This window comes from Aspergillus lucknowensis, assembly GCF_044049455.1.
Source record: "Aspergillus lucknowensis strain CBS 449.75 chromosome Unknown BJX67scaffold_5, whole genome shotgun sequence".
NCBI lineage: Eukaryota > Fungi > Ascomycota > Eurotiomycetes > Eurotiales > Aspergillaceae > Aspergillus > Aspergillus lucknowensis.
Genome location: NW_027263549.1, coordinates 366,610 through 382,338, shown reverse-complemented (window position 1 = coordinate 382,338; position 15,729 = coordinate 366,610). Strand labels below are relative to the sequence as shown.

The following is a 15,729-nucleotide window of genomic DNA, read 5'->3' as shown; positions in this document are numbered from 1 at the left end:
TCTTACACGAAGTGTAGTGAAGCACGCGTGATGCGCTGAAACAAGACAATATTTATATAGTACCAAATATTACGGTCGAAGTATAAGTAGTATATAGTCGTATACAATTACTCCCATGTAGGAGGTCCAAAGAACCCCTCAGGTGGGAGGCCCTTCCACGGCGTCCCTCGACCATCCGCCGTCGCCATGAAGACCTCGTTCCCCCACCAGCTCAGCGAACCCGCCGGTAACACGATACAAAAGAAGATGAACACGGTGGAAACCGCAACCCCAGAGTCAAGAGCTGCACTCAGAACATAGTCTGTTCTCGTCAGCAGACCACATCACACAAAAAAAAAAAATAAATAAATAAATAAAACAAGGCAAACGAGGATGGATGGAAGGAACAGAAGGGGAAGACGCACTATACTTGGACCACCAGGCCGGCTTTCTTCTCTTGATAATCCCGTTAAAAATTACATTGACAACCCACCACGAGGAGAAATTTATCCCCGTTGCGGGTGGCACAAGGCTCATGGCGCCGAATGCGACAGGCCACGAGATATAATTGAAGCCCCGCCAGCGGCGGCCGAGGAGGTACGTGGCCAGAACGACGAGCGGTCCGGCGAGGAAGAACCAGAGGAGATTGCCGTAGATTTGGCCGGGTGTGAAGTTACGGCCGGGGCCGAGGGCGCCTGTGTGCATGTGCGTAATTTATTAGTGGAGGGGTTTCAAGCTGGGAAGGAAGTTGGTAAGGTAAGGGAGGTGTGGCATACCCCAAATCAGGGAGGACGAGTACGTTACTAGGCCGTGCGGGCAGATGAAGCCGCCGTCCGCCTGCGGGGTGCAGATACCATCGATCCGGGTAAGCATGAAGACAGTGACGCCGCATTGCACGATGGCGCCGATGAGCGTTGCCAGTCCCTGCGCAAAGAATAAGGTGCGTGGTGGGATGTGGAGGTAGTGGGCTAATTTCATGTCTGCGGCAAATCTGGAACAATAGATTAAAAATTCGTGGCCAACAAAAGAACTCTCGAAGGTGGAAATACATACTCTAAGCCCTGTGAGACGGTTACATATCCATAGAACTTGAATGCCATGTTGGCGACAGGCTTTCCAAGGAATGCATAGCCGCCAATAAACTCGGTTATCAGGTTCAACTGATTGCTTGTGATGTTTGTCACAGCTTTGATGATGCCCACAGGGATGAAGTAGATGATAGGCAACACAAAAGCTAGGAAGACAGCCCATACCGGGAGATTTGTCTCCCATACCTCGTTGGTTACAATGCTCAGGACGAACATCAGTAGTGTCACGGCCCCGAACCACCACCAAGGAACCTGAGCATAAGACTCCATAATTCGTGCATGGACATCTTTCTTGTAGCGTCCGCTCCATTGTTCGAGGAGTTCCTTCCCATGGTACAGCGCCGTGTGAACAAATATCCCTGTCAGATTAGCAAAGGCCACTCCATATGTGACAGCATATCCCGCTGGTAGGAACATCGGTGAATAATCTCGATACGCCTCGACATTGACGGTACCGTCTCTGTTCATCACACGGGCCGTGTCGTAGACTTGACCGGTATTATCGAACGTATTGGAGTTAAGAAGCGGCAGGTGAGCGGAATACCATGTGTTAGTGTAGTAAATGAGAGGGACAATAAGCCAGAAAAACAAAGCAAACGACCCCATGACATTCAAGCCTGCCCAAAACGGGACAAGGAGAGGACTTTGGTTTGCAAATACGACCTGCGCCCAGTCGAACGTCAGTAAGGACATACCTAGCCCGGATTTTTGGCCGAAAAGCTGGTTGACAACAACATTTGAGGGCACAATCCAGCAGACGAAACTGAAAACGCTGAGGCCTATAAAGAGGTATCCTGGAACAAGATACCAGACCCCACCGGCGATAAAGACAACGAGAAAGAATTTCAGACGCGTTATGGTCCAACCATCAGCGACCCGGTTAGATTTTGAGTGCAAGGTGGATAGAAGAGCAGCGTTTGACAGGACTTGGGGCCAGATCATTGTCGCGGGTTCCACAAGCCAGCGAGAAGCCATGCCAGCTACACCAAACCCCAACATCTGGGTGGTGATGCACAGCAGGACTTGAAAGCCGCCCTGCGACGGCATGTTATAGAATTTGAGCATCGCTTCGATTATTTGAGTGGCAGCAGCCGACCCAAAGGAGACATTGGCCATAATCGTAATCAAGCCATGCTCCTTAATGTTGAAGGAACGGTCTGGGTTGAGCAAGCCCAGTGGCATCCAACGTGCCCATGCACAACCGAACGGGTACGCTATCAGCTGGGCGACCAGCGCACTGATCGTGACGCTCGGCTGCCGCAGGCTAAAGAATTGATTCAACCCGCTTCCGATCTGGAGTGTCCCACGTTAGCGCTGGGTTAGCGGATCGAAGCAAAGTCCAGGCCAGATATCCTCGAGCGGCGCAAATATTCAAACCGAGAACATACAATTGTGAAAAGAATGCCAATCGTCCACATTCGGGCAGTGTTGACAGGCAATGTGGCATCGTCAACGGGTTGGACGACAGCTCGCACCTCCGGAAAGGGCGAGTCATCTGCCTCGTTGGGGAGAATCCTCTCGGCATCGCTGTCATCGAGCACGGCAGTCTCATGACGTTGGCCCAGGTCCCCCGATTGCGATTCCTGGGGAAACATGTTCGGATTAGCACTCGGCCTCTGAAGGGGCGGCCCGCCGGTCAGATATTACCCAATATAGTAATATCTCGGAATCTGTGCACCATCAAAGTTCTCACCGCCAGAGCGACGAGGCGGCAGCCAAGGTGGGAAGATTGAGCGTGACCTACCTTGGTTGTCTTCCCCTCGTGAGGGACATCAATCTCCGCCTCCGCCATCAACCACGTAGGCCACCTAATGCCAAAATAATGAGCGCGAGGACGCTGGAAGCCGCGGCTTGCAGTCGCGAGACGCGGGTGGAGCTGAGACCTTGTGCGAATGTGGGTTGCTCATTTATCGTCAAGATCAACAGCACCAAAGCAAGACCCAAAGCATTCAGGTCAAGCAAAGTCGCAAAAACGAAAGTTGTTTGGGAGCCCTGAGACTGAGAGATTTAGGAGAAGCGGAGAAAAGACACGGGCGGAAGAGACGGGACGAAGCGAAGTAACGCCTGAGGCTCACGCTGCGTTTTCCCCACCCACTTTTTGATTGCAGACGACCTGCGGCCGTCCTTTCTCGCTCTCATTCCCGTCTTCTCTTGGCAAACTCACAGATCGCCGTTTACAGCCCCACTCAACACTCGCAGAAATACGTAGCTTTGAGCAAATCAATTGTCTGGATGCCTGACTGGAGGCGATGCACGATCTCTGTCGGCATGACCCGCTCCCAAAATCTCCGCCCTTGGAGTCGAGCTGACCAGAACCCACCCACTGCCGATGTTTAACCACCACCCAGCCAGCAGCGCTCCACAGGCTCACGGGGTTTTTCCTGGCAGAGTGGGATGTCATGACTGACAACACCGAAAAGCGGAGAATGGCGCAGCTTCCAGACCCTCAACCAGCGGATACACCCGACCCCTCCCTTATCCGCAACGCCCCAGAGCGAGAACCCATCGCAAGGAATGGCACGATCAGACCCCATCTACGTTCATCACGATCGGTCTCCCCCTCTCAGTGCACCATGTACATAAGTGTTTAGCCTTCCCTTCGTATTCCCGGTCCTCGAACCTCTAGACAGAGACTCTGGTCTGCACTCTATATATCTGTGAAGTTAACAAGCAATCCCACCACACAGCGAGCATCACTCAAAATATAACAGTATACAGCAGGCGGAATGGGTGACTGTGGCCACCCCTCCAGCAATATTCCCTTCCCGCGACGCCCAATTATCATTCTTGGTGCAGGAATTATAGGATGTGCAACTGCTAGGCAGCTCCTCCTCAATGGCTTCTCCGTCACCCTCGTGGCAGAATACCTGCCCGGCGACCAGGATATATCCTACGCCTCAGCCTGGGCCGGGGCGGCGTGGCACGCGGCAGGCGGTATCAGCCCCGAACACCGTTATATTCAAGCCGTGTCGCACCGGCATCTGTTGAGAATGGCACAGGAGGAGCCTAATTCCGGGGTTTGCATTGTCGATGCCCGAGAATACGTGGAACAACCGCCATCCAGGGATTCCTCGGCCTGGGGAAAAACAATCCTTCCCAAGGTATGGTTCCTGCAAAGTCAAACCCTTTTCGTCTAACTCCAGTCACAGTTTCGCGACTTGAATCCTGGCGAATTCCCTTCCGAGTTCAACTGCGGATGGGCATATGAGACTGTCGTTACAGACCCGACGCGGCACATGCCCTACCTCCGAGAAAAGATCACGTCTCTCGGTGGCAAATTCATTCGAAAACGAGTCGAGGCGTTAGAGGACCTATACACTCTGTTTCCCGACTCCCGTGTCTTTATCAATGCCAGCGGTATCGGTAGCAGGACGCTCCGCGATGTTCGAGATGAGAAATGCTTCCCAGAACGGGGTCAGAATGTGTTCTATCGGACGAGCAACTACCACACATTCTACTTCCAGAATGGCAAGTCGTATACATACATTATTCCCCGCCCATTATCGCAGGGCGTCATCTTAGGAGGGGTCAAACAGAGGGATAACTTGTAAGCTAACGTCCTTGTCTTCCGGTTCCAAGCGCTTACCACACTAGGTCGCCGGAAGTGGACATGGATATTGCTCGAGATGAGATCGCGCGCGCTCATAGTCTCGCGCCAGAAATCGTTCCGGAGAATCCTCCCGAAGAGTCTTTAAGCTACATCGTCGGCATTCGCCCTTCACGAGAAGGAGGATTCCGACTCGACTCCCAGCAGATCGAGAACCGTCTTATCTTGTCGGCCTACGGCTTCGGCGGTGGTGGGTACGCTTTTTCGTACGGAATCGGGGATGCCTTGGTGAAGATGGTCGAAAAGGCTGAGAAGGATAATGTTATACTGTGATATTTGGCTGCTCGCGCGCCTTCCGCCCTATCACATCTCATACTAATACATGTCGGATTAAGCTTAATCAAAGTTCCTTCCTATTTCACAGGTGCCAATTCCAAGAGCCTTTCCTCAAGCCATGCAGACACCCGTTAAGGCGTCCAGGGACCCGATTACCGTATCGGAACGGCGTTGCTTCCAACATGGGCGAATAATCCCGCGGTACCGCGCCATTTTATTCCTCAACCTTTCTCTTCTTGCCAACTGCACCGTCCCGGCAAAACATTGCGTCCAGCTTTTTCTGACCTTTTTCTTGTTTCTCCACCTTCGCTTTCTCCGAAACAGGTGGCAAACCTTGCACACGTAGTTTAGCATCCTCGAGTAACTCGACCTCACGCTCACGTTGTTTCTTGACAGTAGGAATTGACCATGAATTCGAAGTTGCCGACTTATAGGCCAATTTATACTTCGATCCCTCGAGAACTGTCTCATATGTATTCGCGTCGACCTTTTTGACATGCTGTATTCATTATGAGGTGTGTCCCATGAAGGAAGGATTGGTGGTCTTACTTGATGTCCAACAATCAACCAATGATACTCCGTGCCCACTGGTGCGCCACTTCCCTCTGGAGCCCTCCTCTGCCGTCGCTTGTTCGTCCTATAGTCAACTCTCCACAGATCTGGCTCTTCCTTCGTCTCTTTCCATACACCCTGGTCGTAATTCCAAACATGCGATCCTCCAACCGCCATCCCCGAGTAATACTGCCCCTTGTATGACTTCAGCGCATTGTATCCGCCCGCGAAGGCTCGCTCTTTACCTATCTTCCGGTCGTCTCCCGTTGCCGCTTCATCGATTGTACGCTCGGTCTCGGGGATCTCTTCGTCCGTCTCTGTGAATGGTTCGGAAGGACCTTCGGGCGTCATCGGCTCCGTGTGAATCTCTGTTGGTGATTGGTTTGGGACTTTGGACTCTTCTTGCTCTGGAGGGCTTGCTTTCTCTCTTGTGAAAGGCGGAGCATGATCATCTGGGGGTGACGGGTGACCCCGTTTTTGGGTTGTAGGTCCCAAAATTGTCTTTCTGCGTTTCGCCGGCATCACGGGATTCTTAACGGTGGTATGGTTGATTGCGAGATGATAGGAGCGGGAGTCGCGAAGACGTAGAGGTAAGTTGAGGTGATGTCATCTCCCTCTTAACTAATTTGAACTCATCCAACCTTCAACAAATTGGTTGCCGACTATGTTCTAGATACCAAAGTAGTGCTTTGGAATTCTTAATTGATAACAATTGTGGGACACTTTCTTCCTTTTTGGTTTTCTTGGGTTCCAAATACGATGTAAAGCTTTCGAGGCAATTGGCGTATATATACTTCGGAGGAGACTTGCTTCTCGCTCCGAGGCTAACCAAAAGGAGCTATACGACTCCAGCGAATTGATAGGCATTAGCATAGTCTCAACGACTAATGAGAGAGTTCTTTTCTCAACCCCAGAGACCAAGCTGATATGCTGGTTCTGTTGGTGTCTAGGCGTGGTTGTCTACCGCCTTCTGTTTTGGACGACTTCAAGGACCACGGGGGTGACACCTCAGGCGACAAAACCAACAAAGAGCCCAGCCGCCATCCAGCTTGATCTTGTCACAGCCTTGTTTCTCTCCTTGGAGGGGCAAAACAGTCGGTCGGGGGCCAAATTGTCCTTGTCCTTTTATTTACCGTCCCTCCCTCATGGAGTCTCTTTCCTTTTCCCTCTCTCAGGTGACTCTTTATGCTGAAACTGCTCTTTCACTGTTTTCCTTTCAGTGAGCTGCTTGACGCTGATAGCGCTGGTTCTCCCGCCAAGCTGCCCCATTCTGGGCTTGAGCCTCACCAAGGAATTTGACGCCCATCCTTGTTTGCACGCAGGCGATCATCGTCTTCTGACTCCGAGTTCGACCCATCGGAAAAATCAGACAAGACTATTCTGCAAAGGATGTCAGAAGAAACCCAGGTTTTGTCCATCCAGGACCGCATCAGGGCCCTGAAACAGGCACAGAACGGACAAAGCCTTGAGGGCCCAGGATCGCCGTTCTCGGGCTCACAGCCAACCGCGTTCGCGCTCCGGCCAACTCGTCCACAGACCAACGGTGTCAGCAATCCTCCACCTGACAGCGACCGACTCTCTCCCGTTGGAAGAAATGCTCCGGTTCGTGATCCTCTGCAGCGACCGCCAACTCGATCGGCGTCAAGCGATATTACTCTGGGCGCCAGACCACAGCCAAAGGGTCCACCGCCTTTACCAGCCCGCAACAGCTCGAGTCAACTTGCCCCGTCGCTGCCTCCAAGGAGACCTTCCGTTAACTCGGTCGCTTCTGATGCATCACGGTCGACGACCGCAAGCACGGGGAGGTCGTCAGGGACACCAACTAAACCTACAGGACATGGAGTGAAAGCACCACCCTGGGGAGTCGGAGAACTTCCCCCCTTGCCTCCAAAGAGACAGAGCATGCAGCAGGTCGCTCTGCCGTCGCGACCGAAGCCTATGACTGCCACAAGCAATGAGCACATGCCACCTCCTCGTCCGAGTCTCCCCCCTCGCCGGTCTTCGAATCGGAGCGTCTCGACTGTGTCGACCGAGAGTAGCTTCACCCAGTCTAGGCCTCCTCCACAGGTCCCTCCGAGAGACGCTCCGAGAGATGGTCGCGACAAATCGCCAGCTCCCGGCGTTGAAACGAACGGGAAGCCCCAACCTAAAAGACTTCCGCCGCCTGCCCCAACTAGAGCCGCTTTGGACAAGATTCAGCTTTCAGGGTTTGGGGGATTAAGCAAAAAGGCCGTCGAGCCCCAGGTGGATGAGGTTAACCTCGAGCCCACCCTGGCCAATGTCTCACCTACACCACCTCCCGTCCCGTTGGGTTCACGTCCGGATCTCTCTGTGATTCAAGCAACCAAGCCACGCATTTCTGCAGCAAGTGCCCCGGTTCCCGTGATCACCTCGGTGTGCTTGAAATGCCGCGACTTCTCCGTGCCTGATGCACATGCCGCGGCGTATCCACGGGAGTCTCTCCCGACTCAAGATCTTGGGTGGCTTGGTAGAGAGCTCACGGCGCCATTCCCGTCGCTAACCGACAAGGCACGGGCCATTTTCACTTGGTTGCATCATAATATAGACTACGATACGGTATCATTCTATAATAACTGCGTAAAACCGTCCACGCCGAACGGTACCCTTGCTTCGGGACTTGCCGTATGCGAGGGGTATGCTGGTCTCTTCGCGGCACTTGCAACTCAAGCAGGACTGCAGGCGAAGGTAATCTCAGGGCACGGCAAAGGCTACGGGTACTCCGCCCCAATTCCCGGCGAACCTCTTCCACCTTACTCGGCTGGGCATGCGTGGAATGTGGTGCAAATTGACAACGGACAATGGAAGCTCATAGACGCCTGCTGGGGCGCTGGACATGTGCAAGGGCCGGGGAAGCCGTACTGCCGCAGCTTCAATCCGGCCATGTTTACGGATACCAATGACGAGTTTGGGCTGAGGCACTACCCCGGCGATCCAGCGCACTTCCACCGGGATGACGGCCGGCCCGAAATCAGCTGGGAGGAATACCTTCTGGGCAACCCGAACTCCCCCCTTGGCGCCGCGCAACCGAGAACTTTCGGGGATGCGAAGAAACACAGCATTGGCGAGCGGTCGTTCCGACCGGCCAGCGAGCATATTTCGATTCACCGGTCGGGAGCGCTGCGATTCCAGTTCAATCTTATCTGCGAACATTGGTCGCTAGAGCGGCACACTCGGGCGAAACCTGGCCTTTTCCTCCTAATGGTGCATGGGGTGGACGGGCGAAAAGACGAGCGCCTTCCACTGACGCACTGGCGAGGATCTGGGCCGAACGGAGGCGGAGATGTGTGGTTCGTGGACGTCCCCGATGCTAGGTCTCTTGGAGCACCGGGACAGAAAGTGCAACTCGCGGTGCTCACGAAATTCGGGAACCAAGAAGACGCTCGTGGAGTTACCGTGGAAGAGTACCAGCGACAGGCTGGGCGAGTGGGGATGTCGTGGGCGTACATTGCCGAGTGGGAGCTCGTGGCCTGAGATTTCATTATTTCTCGCTCCAGATAACCCCCTGGTGCGGAGTCCTCTGAAAGCTCCAGATCATTGTTACCCTGGTTCACCAGCTGTGTGGTTGCATTTGTTTATACCCGGACTCGCTACACCGCCACTGTCCATAGACATCAATAATAGTAATGCGCATAAGATGAAAATTTAAGGGAAGCCGGGATCCGAAGATCTGACGGAGCCTCTGACGCAGGACAAGAAGAATCAATGAAACGCTGTTGAGCACAAGCCTTGTGGCTGCACTAAGAATTAGGGTCGGTCAAATGGGCTGAAAACCATGTCCAGACTTCGAGAAGACTCGACTGCGGGATTCAAGGTTGCTCACCGAAGACAGAGGGACCAGTACGAATTGACTTTGCTAATCTTGGATGTGTGTCACCCAACCACACAAACCCAGGACACTGTGCAGTGCAGCGAGACTTCCGTCAGAAGTGGTGGGAGCTCAGAAGCGCACCTGGACGGGCACCTGGGCAGGCGAGCCAAGAGCCTAAAAGCGGAAGTGGCGGCGATCGGTCCTGGAGTCGTTGGATCGGGTTTGCTGGGATCCCCCTTTAGCTTTGTCGGCACTGCCAGCCGTGCCATGGTTCCTTCACGCTCTTCCAAGTTTTGCTTTCTGGGTCCCGAGTCGCATCTCTGTCCATCTTTCACGCTCGCCCAATTGGAATGCGACATCCGTCTCTGTGGGTGGCCATCTCCGTCCAGGGTCGCATTCGTCTTCGCAAGGACTTCGTTTTCCACTCCGGCCACTGGCCACGCAGTCCCCACGGAGTCCCGCATTCAACTCCTGAATCCTGTCTCCGGGTCTGGAGACAATTCACCCGGGTCTGGCTGGCTTCCAGAGTTTTCGTCATTTCCCTGGTCATCGCCCGGCGGGGGACCCTTCCTTTCCCTGAACACTTATGCAAGTGGCTGACTTGCAGCTGGTGGGCCGCCACGATGTTTCCGGCCATTCACTTTGCAGAGCCCGGCATCTGTCTCGGTTCTGGGTGAAACGGTCCCGGGGGAGAGATTATTGACAGAAACTCTCTTCCTCTTTACCCATCTACAGCCTTCAAGGCTTCTTCGCCGTCGTATTTCCGGTCACTCGCTGTCCAAGGAAGCCGATCCGGTCAGTCCACTAGCTGTCCTATAAATCCCACATCCCCCCAGCGCACTCCTCCTACTTCCCCGGCTTTTGCTTTTCCCTCTTTCCCTTGTTGTCCCCTTTCTTTCACCTCCTCCTCTCCCTCCTTGGTCGTTGAACTCTCTCCCTGCCGGTCTCTGCCGCCATGGCTGTCGGTAACATCTACGTGATTGCGGCCATCGCCGTCATCGGCGGTGGTCTCTTCGGTTTCGATATCTCTTCCATGTCTGCCATCATCAACACCAGAGCATACCTCTGCTACTTCCATCAGGGTCCTATCAAGTTCGACGAGAATGGCGTGCAGGAGTGCAATGGCCCCACTGCGGATGTTCAGGGTGGTATCACCGCTTCTATGGCTGGAGGTTCCTGGCTCGGAGCCCTGATTTCTGGCTTCCTTTCCGATATCTTGGGTCGTAAGACTTCGATTATGGTTGGTGCTGTTATCTGGTAAGTGCTGGCAGTTCGTGCTTGACCCGTAAGGACGAGTCTAACCTAGAACTAGGTGTATCGGCTCTGTCATCGTTTGCGCCTCTCAGAACATCCCCATGCTCATCGTTGGCCGTATCGTCAACGGTTTCAGCGTTGGTATTTGTTCTGCTCAAGTTCCCGTGTATATCTCAGAGCTGGTATGCTCCTCTCGGAAAGTTTGAGCGACATCTACCTGACCCTTCTAGGCTCCCCCGACTAAGCGTGGTCGTCTTGTTGGTCTCCAGCAGTGGGCTATCACCTGGGGTATCATGATCATGTTTTAGTAAGTGCCCCCACAGGACGGGTTCTTGAGTCTGGGCTAACGATAGCAGCATCTCCTACGGAACTAGCTTTGTTGACGGCCCCGCCGCATTCCGTATTCCGTGGGCTTTGCAGATGATTCCCGCCATCCTGCTCTTCTTCGGCATGATGCTCCTGCCAGAGTCACCCCGTTGGTTGGCCCGTAGAGACCGCTGGGAAGACTGCCTCGCCGTCCTTACCCTCGTTCATGGCAAGGGCGACCGCAATGCCCCCTTCGTCTTGCGTGAATATGATGAAATCAAGGGCATGTGCGAATTCGAGCGCCGGAACGCCGACGTCACCTATCTCGAGCTCCTCAAACCTAATATGATCAACCGCACACATATTGGCGTCTTCACCCAGATCTGGAGTCAATTGACTGGAATGAACGTCATGATGTACTATATTTCATACATCTTTTCGATGGCAGGTCTTGAGGGCAATAATTTGCTCGTTTCTTCGTCTATCCAATACGTCATCAATGTCATTATGACTGTTCCCGCTATTCTCTGGGTTGACCGCTGGGGTCGTCGTCCTACGCTCATTCTTGGTGCTATTGGTATGCTGACCTTCCTTTTCGCGAACGGCGGTTTAATGGCTAGTTATGGCCATGCTGCACCGGCTGGCGGTCTGGGTGGCATCGAGGCCCAATCCTGGATTATCCGTGGACCCCCTAGTAAGGCGGTCATTGCGTGCACATACCTCTTTGTTGCTGTCTACGCCATCTCCTGGGGCCCTGTTTCTTGGATCTACCCCCCCGAGCTCTTCCCGCTCCGTGTCCGTGGAAAAGCCAACGCTCTCTGCACATCGTCCAACTGGGCATTCAACTTTGCACTGGGATACTTTGTTCCTCCTGCGTTTGTGAATATCCAGTGGAAGGTTTACATCCTCTTTGGTGTCTTCTGTACGGCCATGTGCCTCCACGTCTTCTTCCTGTTCCCTGAGACGGGAGGAAAGACCCTGGAAGAAGTCGAGGCGCTCTTCACAGATCCCAAAGGTATTCCGTACATTGGTATCCCCGCCTGGAAGACCAAAAGTCAGCGCAGGCGTGCTGTCCACTTGGAACAGACTGGAGTGGCCGAGGACGAGGAGAAGCGTACAAATGCCACGGTACAGCATAATGAACTCACCACGGCTGAGCCTCCTGAGGCATGAATTTCATGGCTCCAAATGTTTAATCCATTCACTGACAGCAAATTCTCTGCTATTAAGAAGCAATTGGCATTCTCTTTTGGTCTGAGTTGTTTCTTGGTTGTTGGGGATACCAACTCATGTATTAAGAAATAGTCGGATCAAATAAGAGTTATGATACATCTTTTATACCGGAATGCATGTTATTCCCCTTGAAAATCAAAAATTATGTTATACTGCCGTTGAGTCACCCGGGGAAATATGTCACCCTCTTTCGCGAATAGCCATCCATGTTCCAATCATAGTGGAAATAAATTTTGGGTAATCCTCAAGCGTAAGAAAAGAAATGTCGATTTCGAGGTATCTAAAAATAACCCGAATAAGGTTGCACCTCTCCTCCAAGAGAGGAGTCTGGTGTTATCAATCATGCCCATACATATCTGACAGAAAGCTATATCAGCATGTGTTAGCGTGAAAAGACAGCTATTCGTACGAGTAAACAGCTACGGATAGTTCGGCGGAAAATACCATTTCGGTAAGCTTCCTTGCCAGTATTCAAGTAGTAATCTAGTTCATCTTTCCTGCCGGCCTAATACTCCCTAGAACTGCAGACACGGTGTACAAATCCCAAGAATACCACTTGGCCTTGATAGGCAACGAATCGACGTTGAGGTACGGTTAGAAAGGATTTCATGCACCGATGCAATCAGCTGACAAAGGAAAAATTGCGGCGATTTGGGTCTGTATATGTCGCTTCCACAACAGAGTTTGTCCGCTCTCTGAAAAGCCTGTGGCACGTTATGGCACGATTCTGATGCCTCGACATAGCCAATATCCCAGACTCATTTGTCCAGGTTCCAAGTTTCTGTTGGAGAGTAAGAGATAGACCCTTGGGGGGAATGAGAGCTCTTGTGGTGGTGACGTGAGCTCCTGTGTAGGATTGAAGGTCGTACGGAAGGCAGGCATTGGCGTCAGCCTCTGTTTAGTACCCCGTTTACGCTTGATTCCATCCCGCAGGTCTTGTGAGAAACCTGAAGACGGACTGAACTGATCACCTTGCCTTGGAAAGGTGCCGGAGACGTAACTCACTGGAAAGCGCTTACTGTTTCGTTCAGTCTCAAAGCATAGCGCATGAGATCGACCAGCTCTTAATTGTGACCCACAGAGAAGTCTTGGCCACCAGCCAGAAATAGGGTCACTCGAATGCGAATTTAGCTTCGAGGGCTTGGCTGGACGCGGGTCACCATGTGTTCAATGGATGGTCGCCTTTACACAAAACTCCCAAGGCGTTTTGCTGATACCCCCTCAAGGAGGGCGATAAAGTCTTTGTTCGTTTATAGTGCCAAATAAAGTAGTCCCTCCTTTGCATCCAGCAAGCACTTCTCAGATGAAGTACCAAAATGCCCGCATAATCAATATTCCGGACTCTGTCTTTGTTGAGGATTCTGAGGAATCGGAACAGGGCTCAGGTCAGAGCTGTTCGAGAGTAGTGTGCCTGATAGCGCGAAACCTGCGGCGGCGATCTGGTGGGACCGACAACGGTGAGTGGACGAGGGAGAAAGATGGTTGTGGAGTTGAAGGGTCCGTGGAGTCGGACTTGGAAAAGGACCCGAGGAAGAAAACTGGCGCCAACATGATCCAGCGCAGAAAAAAAAAAAGAACCCCTGGATTTCAGGTTGATGCTGCTCAGCCGTCAAGAACGCATTATTGTACGACTCAGGTGACTCTTTCTTTTCTTTGCCCTTCCTCTTGTCTTCTTTCTCTTCGCTGTCAATATTCAACATTCACCTTCGGTCCTTACAGGCGGCGTCTTCCTTTCCCCTTCTTCTCCCGCCATCTCCCCTCCTTTGGCTCGTTCCCAGCCTGTCCCGCAACCTCAAGCCGTCAACTCGTGTCTTCTGTTCATACGCCATCTGGTCGCAAGCGAGTGTCGTGTGAGAAAAGAGCACCTTTACGAGTCGATTGACAAACTATCGAACAATTTCCCTAACCTCAATACCATGACTCGCCCGCGCAAATCCAGCAATCTCGGGGCTGACATTCGCGGTGACACGAGCGCACCGGCGATGTCCACAATGAATGAGGCCAGCCCGATTGATTCAGAGATCCCGAAATGGGACAGGGTATGAAGTCGCTGGTCATCGCTGCAACAATCTTCTTCCACCGGCTCACTTCCTTCCTAGGCAGTCCAATCCACCGCCGATAAGTCCGCGAAACCGAAGCGCCGCAGGAGCCGATCATTCATCCGCCGGTTCAAGGACAAATGTCTGAAGCATACATGGCTACTCCCTCTCCTAATGATAACCGTTCTTCTCCTCGTATACGCCGTCAATCCAACCGCGTCGAACCCAATGCATTACGCCATCTTCCTATCGTATCCCCAACCCCCTAAGACTCCTGGTGGCCCAATTATGTACGGAAAGGGCAAGAAAGATATTGCGTTCGTATCCTTCTACACGGTGGTGCTCTCTTTTACCCGCGAATTCCTGATGCAGCGCATGATCCGCCCGTTGGCCGTGTACTGTGGAATTCGGGGTAAGGGGAAAACAGCCAGGTTCATGGAGCAGGTCTATACAGCCATCTACTTCGCAATTTTTGGACCATTCGGCCTTTACGTAATGAGCCGCACGAATATTTGGTATTTCAACACAACCGCTATGTTCGAAGGATTTCCGCATCGGGAGCACGACGTTTGGTTCAAGGCCTATTACCTGCTCCAAGCCAGCTATTGGGCCCAGCAAGCTATTGTTCTCCTATTGCAGTTGGAGAAACCCCGGAAGGATTTCAAGGAATTAGTGGGGCATCACATCATCACGCTGGCTCTCATCGCGCTGAGCTACCGTTTCCATTTCACCTACCTTGGTCTGGCGGTCTATATCACTCACGATGTTTCTGATTTCTTCCTAGCGGTAAGTTGACTTACATGGCGCGCTTGTAATCATCGTCTAATCGCAAACTTTGTGACTAACTATTTATGCCGCAGACATCCAAAACTCTCAACTACATCGATGCCTATATAACCGCACCGTATTTCGGGCTGTTTGTGTGCGTCTGGATTTATCTTCGACATGTTTTGAACCTCAAGTTCCTTTGGGCTGTCTTAACTGAGTTCCGCACCGTCGGCCCATTTGAGCTGAACTGGGAAACCCAGCAGTACAAGTGTTGGATCAGCCAGTATATCACGTTTGCACTGCTCGCAAGTCTGCAGGCTGTAAATCTCTTCTGGCTGTTCCTGATTCTCCGCATCTTAAAGAACTATCTCTTCACCAACGTCAAGAAAGATGAGAGAAGTGACGACGAAGATGAAGAGGAGGAGGAAGAGCTTTCGCAGGCAGCAGACAGTGCTGCCGCCTTAGCCACCGGCACGGAGGCGTCATCCCTCACAGCACGCACCACCAACGCGGGGAAGGGGACTTCACAAGTTATGGCCAATGGGCAACCAGTTAAGCGGTAATATTCCGAAGCGTCCCAGCCATGAAAAGTCCCGGATTTTGACGTCTTCTCCCTGGGCATTCCGTCGAAGATAGTATGGCCACACGTCGGGTCATTTACTCGCGCAACCCCAAAGGAAACAATTGATATAGTGACCGCCCTACAGTCACCACTCGAAACGATTTCTTAATTATGGTTCATTGCATGTGCTCATGATGGTGTTATCTCTGCACACACTTCCTTCTTCCTTGTACTAC

General features: G+C 52.5%; 7 protein-coding genes across 7 annotated transcripts; 5 read left to right on the top strand and 2 right to left on the bottom strand.

Annotated features, from left to right (window-relative positions):
- Positions 1 to 32: 32 nt before the first annotated feature.
- On the bottom strand, positions 33 to 3,091 carry optF (small oligopeptide transporter, OPT family). The gene is made up of 6 exons (XM_071028249.1): positions 2,812 to 3,091; positions 2,456 to 2,650; positions 1,033 to 2,360; positions 756 to 970; positions 405 to 674; positions 33 to 301 (listed from the first exon to the last, which is right to left on the bottom strand). The coding sequence occupies exons 1-6, from the start codon at positions 2,857 to 2,859 to the stop codon at positions 108 to 110; spliced, it is 2,250 nt and encodes a 749-aa protein (XP_070889669.1). The 5' UTR covers positions 2,860 to 3,091; the 3' UTR covers positions 33 to 107.
- A 540-nt stretch (positions 3,092 to 3,631) lies between these two features.
- Positions 3,632 to 5,004, top strand: BJX67DRAFT_245497 (FAD-dependent oxidoreductase). The gene is made up of 3 exons (XM_071026173.1): positions 3,632 to 4,168; positions 4,217 to 4,614; positions 4,662 to 5,004. Exons 1-3 carry the CDS (start codon positions 3,794 to 3,796, stop codon positions 4,945 to 4,947), a joined length of 1,059 nt encoding a protein of 352 aa, XP_070889668.1. The 5' UTR covers positions 3,632 to 3,793; the 3' UTR covers positions 4,948 to 5,004.
- BJX67DRAFT_245505 (uncharacterized protein) lies at positions 4,892 to 6,384 on the bottom strand. The gene is made up of 2 exons (XM_071026174.1): positions 5,500 to 6,384; positions 4,892 to 5,449 (listed from the first exon to the last, which is right to left on the bottom strand). The coding sequence occupies exons 1-2, from the start codon at positions 6,022 to 6,024 to the stop codon at positions 5,165 to 5,167; spliced, it is 810 nt and encodes a 269-aa protein (XP_070889667.1). The 5' UTR covers positions 6,025 to 6,384; the 3' UTR covers positions 4,892 to 5,164.
- Positions 6,385 to 6,413: 29 nt separating this feature from the next.
- On the top strand, positions 6,414 to 9,430 carry BJX67DRAFT_344379 (uncharacterized protein). Its single transcript, XM_071028248.1, has one exon. It carries the CDS (start codon positions 6,892 to 6,894, stop codon positions 8,992 to 8,994), a length of 2,103 nt encoding a protein of 700 aa, XP_070889666.1. The 5' UTR covers positions 6,414 to 6,891; the 3' UTR covers positions 8,995 to 9,430.
- Positions 9,431 to 9,639: 209 nt separating this feature from the next.
- On the top strand, positions 9,640 to 10,147 carry BJX67DRAFT_245473 (uncharacterized protein). The gene has a single exon (XM_071026172.1). It carries the CDS (start codon positions 9,682 to 9,684, stop codon positions 10,006 to 10,008), a length of 327 nt encoding a protein of 108 aa, XP_070889665.1. The 5' UTR covers positions 9,640 to 9,681; the 3' UTR covers positions 10,009 to 10,147.
- BJX67DRAFT_344378 (sugar porter family MFS transporter) lies at positions 9,948 to 12,378 on the top strand. The gene is made up of 4 exons (XM_071028247.1): positions 9,948 to 10,588; positions 10,644 to 10,767; positions 10,816 to 10,892; positions 10,942 to 12,378. Exons 1-4 carry the CDS (start codon positions 10,287 to 10,289, stop codon positions 12,062 to 12,064), a joined length of 1,626 nt encoding a protein of 541 aa, XP_070889664.1. The 5' UTR covers positions 9,948 to 10,286; the 3' UTR covers positions 12,065 to 12,378.
- Positions 12,379 to 13,932: 1,554 nt separating this feature from the next.
- BJX67DRAFT_245456 (TLC domain-containing protein) lies at positions 13,933 to 15,697 on the top strand. Its single transcript, XM_071026171.1, has 3 exons — positions 13,933 to 14,163; positions 14,224 to 14,949; positions 15,024 to 15,697. The coding sequence occupies exons 1-3, from the start codon at positions 14,041 to 14,043 to the stop codon at positions 15,492 to 15,494; spliced, it is 1,320 nt and encodes a 439-aa protein (XP_070889663.1). The 5' UTR covers positions 13,933 to 14,040; the 3' UTR covers positions 15,495 to 15,697.
- Positions 15,698 to 15,729: the final 32 nt, after the last annotated feature.

Coding starts and splice junctions, on each gene's coding strand:
- optF (XM_071028249.1), bottom strand. CDS start 2,859: ATGGCGGAGGCGGAGATTGATGTCCCTCACGAGGGGAAGACAACCAAG. Junction 971..1,032: donor ACCGTCTCACAGGGCTTAGA/GTATGTATTTCC, acceptor CTATTGTTCCAG/ATTTGCCGCAGACATGAAAT. Junction 302..404: donor GGCCTGGTGGTCCAAGTATA/GTGCGTCTTCCC, acceptor TGACGAGAACAG/ACTATGTTCTGAGTGCAGCT.
- BJX67DRAFT_245497 (XM_071026173.1), top strand. CDS start 3,794: ATGGGTGACTGTGGCCACCCCTCCAGCAATATTCCCTTCCCGCGACGC. Junction 4,169..4,216: donor GAAAAACAATCCTTCCCAAG/GTATGGTTCCTG, acceptor CTCCAGTCACAG/TTTCGCGACTTGAATCCTGG. Junction 4,615..4,661: donor GTCAAACAGAGGGATAACTT/GTAAGCTAACGT, acceptor TTACCACACTAG/GTCGCCGGAAGTGGACATGG.
- BJX67DRAFT_245505 (XM_071026174.1), bottom strand. CDS start 6,024: ATGCCGGCGAAACGCAGAAAGACAATTTTGGGACCTACAACCCAAAAA. Junction 5,450..5,499: donor GGTTGATTGTTGGACATCAA/GTAAGACCACCA, acceptor TAATGAATACAG/CATGTCAAAAAGGTCGACGC.
- BJX67DRAFT_344379 (XM_071028248.1), top strand. CDS start 6,892: ATGTCAGAAGAAACCCAGGTTTTGTCCATCCAGGACCGCATCAGGGCC.
- BJX67DRAFT_245473 (XM_071026172.1), top strand. CDS start 9,682: ATGCGACATCCGTCTCTGTGGGTGGCCATCTCCGTCCAGGGTCGCATT.
- BJX67DRAFT_344378 (XM_071028247.1), top strand. CDS start 10,287: ATGGCTGTCGGTAACATCTACGTGATTGCGGCCATCGCCGTCATCGGC. Junction 10,589..10,643: donor ATGGTTGGTGCTGTTATCTG/GTAAGTGCTGGC, acceptor ACCTAGAACTAG/GTGTATCGGCTCTGTCATCG. Junction 10,893..10,941: donor GGTATCATGATCATGTTTTA/GTAAGTGCCCCC, acceptor TAACGATAGCAG/CATCTCCTACGGAACTAGCT.
- BJX67DRAFT_245456 (XM_071026171.1), top strand. CDS start 14,041: ATGACTCGCCCGCGCAAATCCAGCAATCTCGGGGCTGACATTCGCGGT. Junction 14,164..14,223: donor AGATCCCGAAATGGGACAGG/GTATGAAGTCGC, acceptor CTTCCTTCCTAG/GCAGTCCAATCCACCGCCGA. Junction 14,950..15,023: donor TTTCTGATTTCTTCCTAGCG/GTAAGTTGACTT, acceptor TTTATGCCGCAG/ACATCCAAAACTCTCAACTA.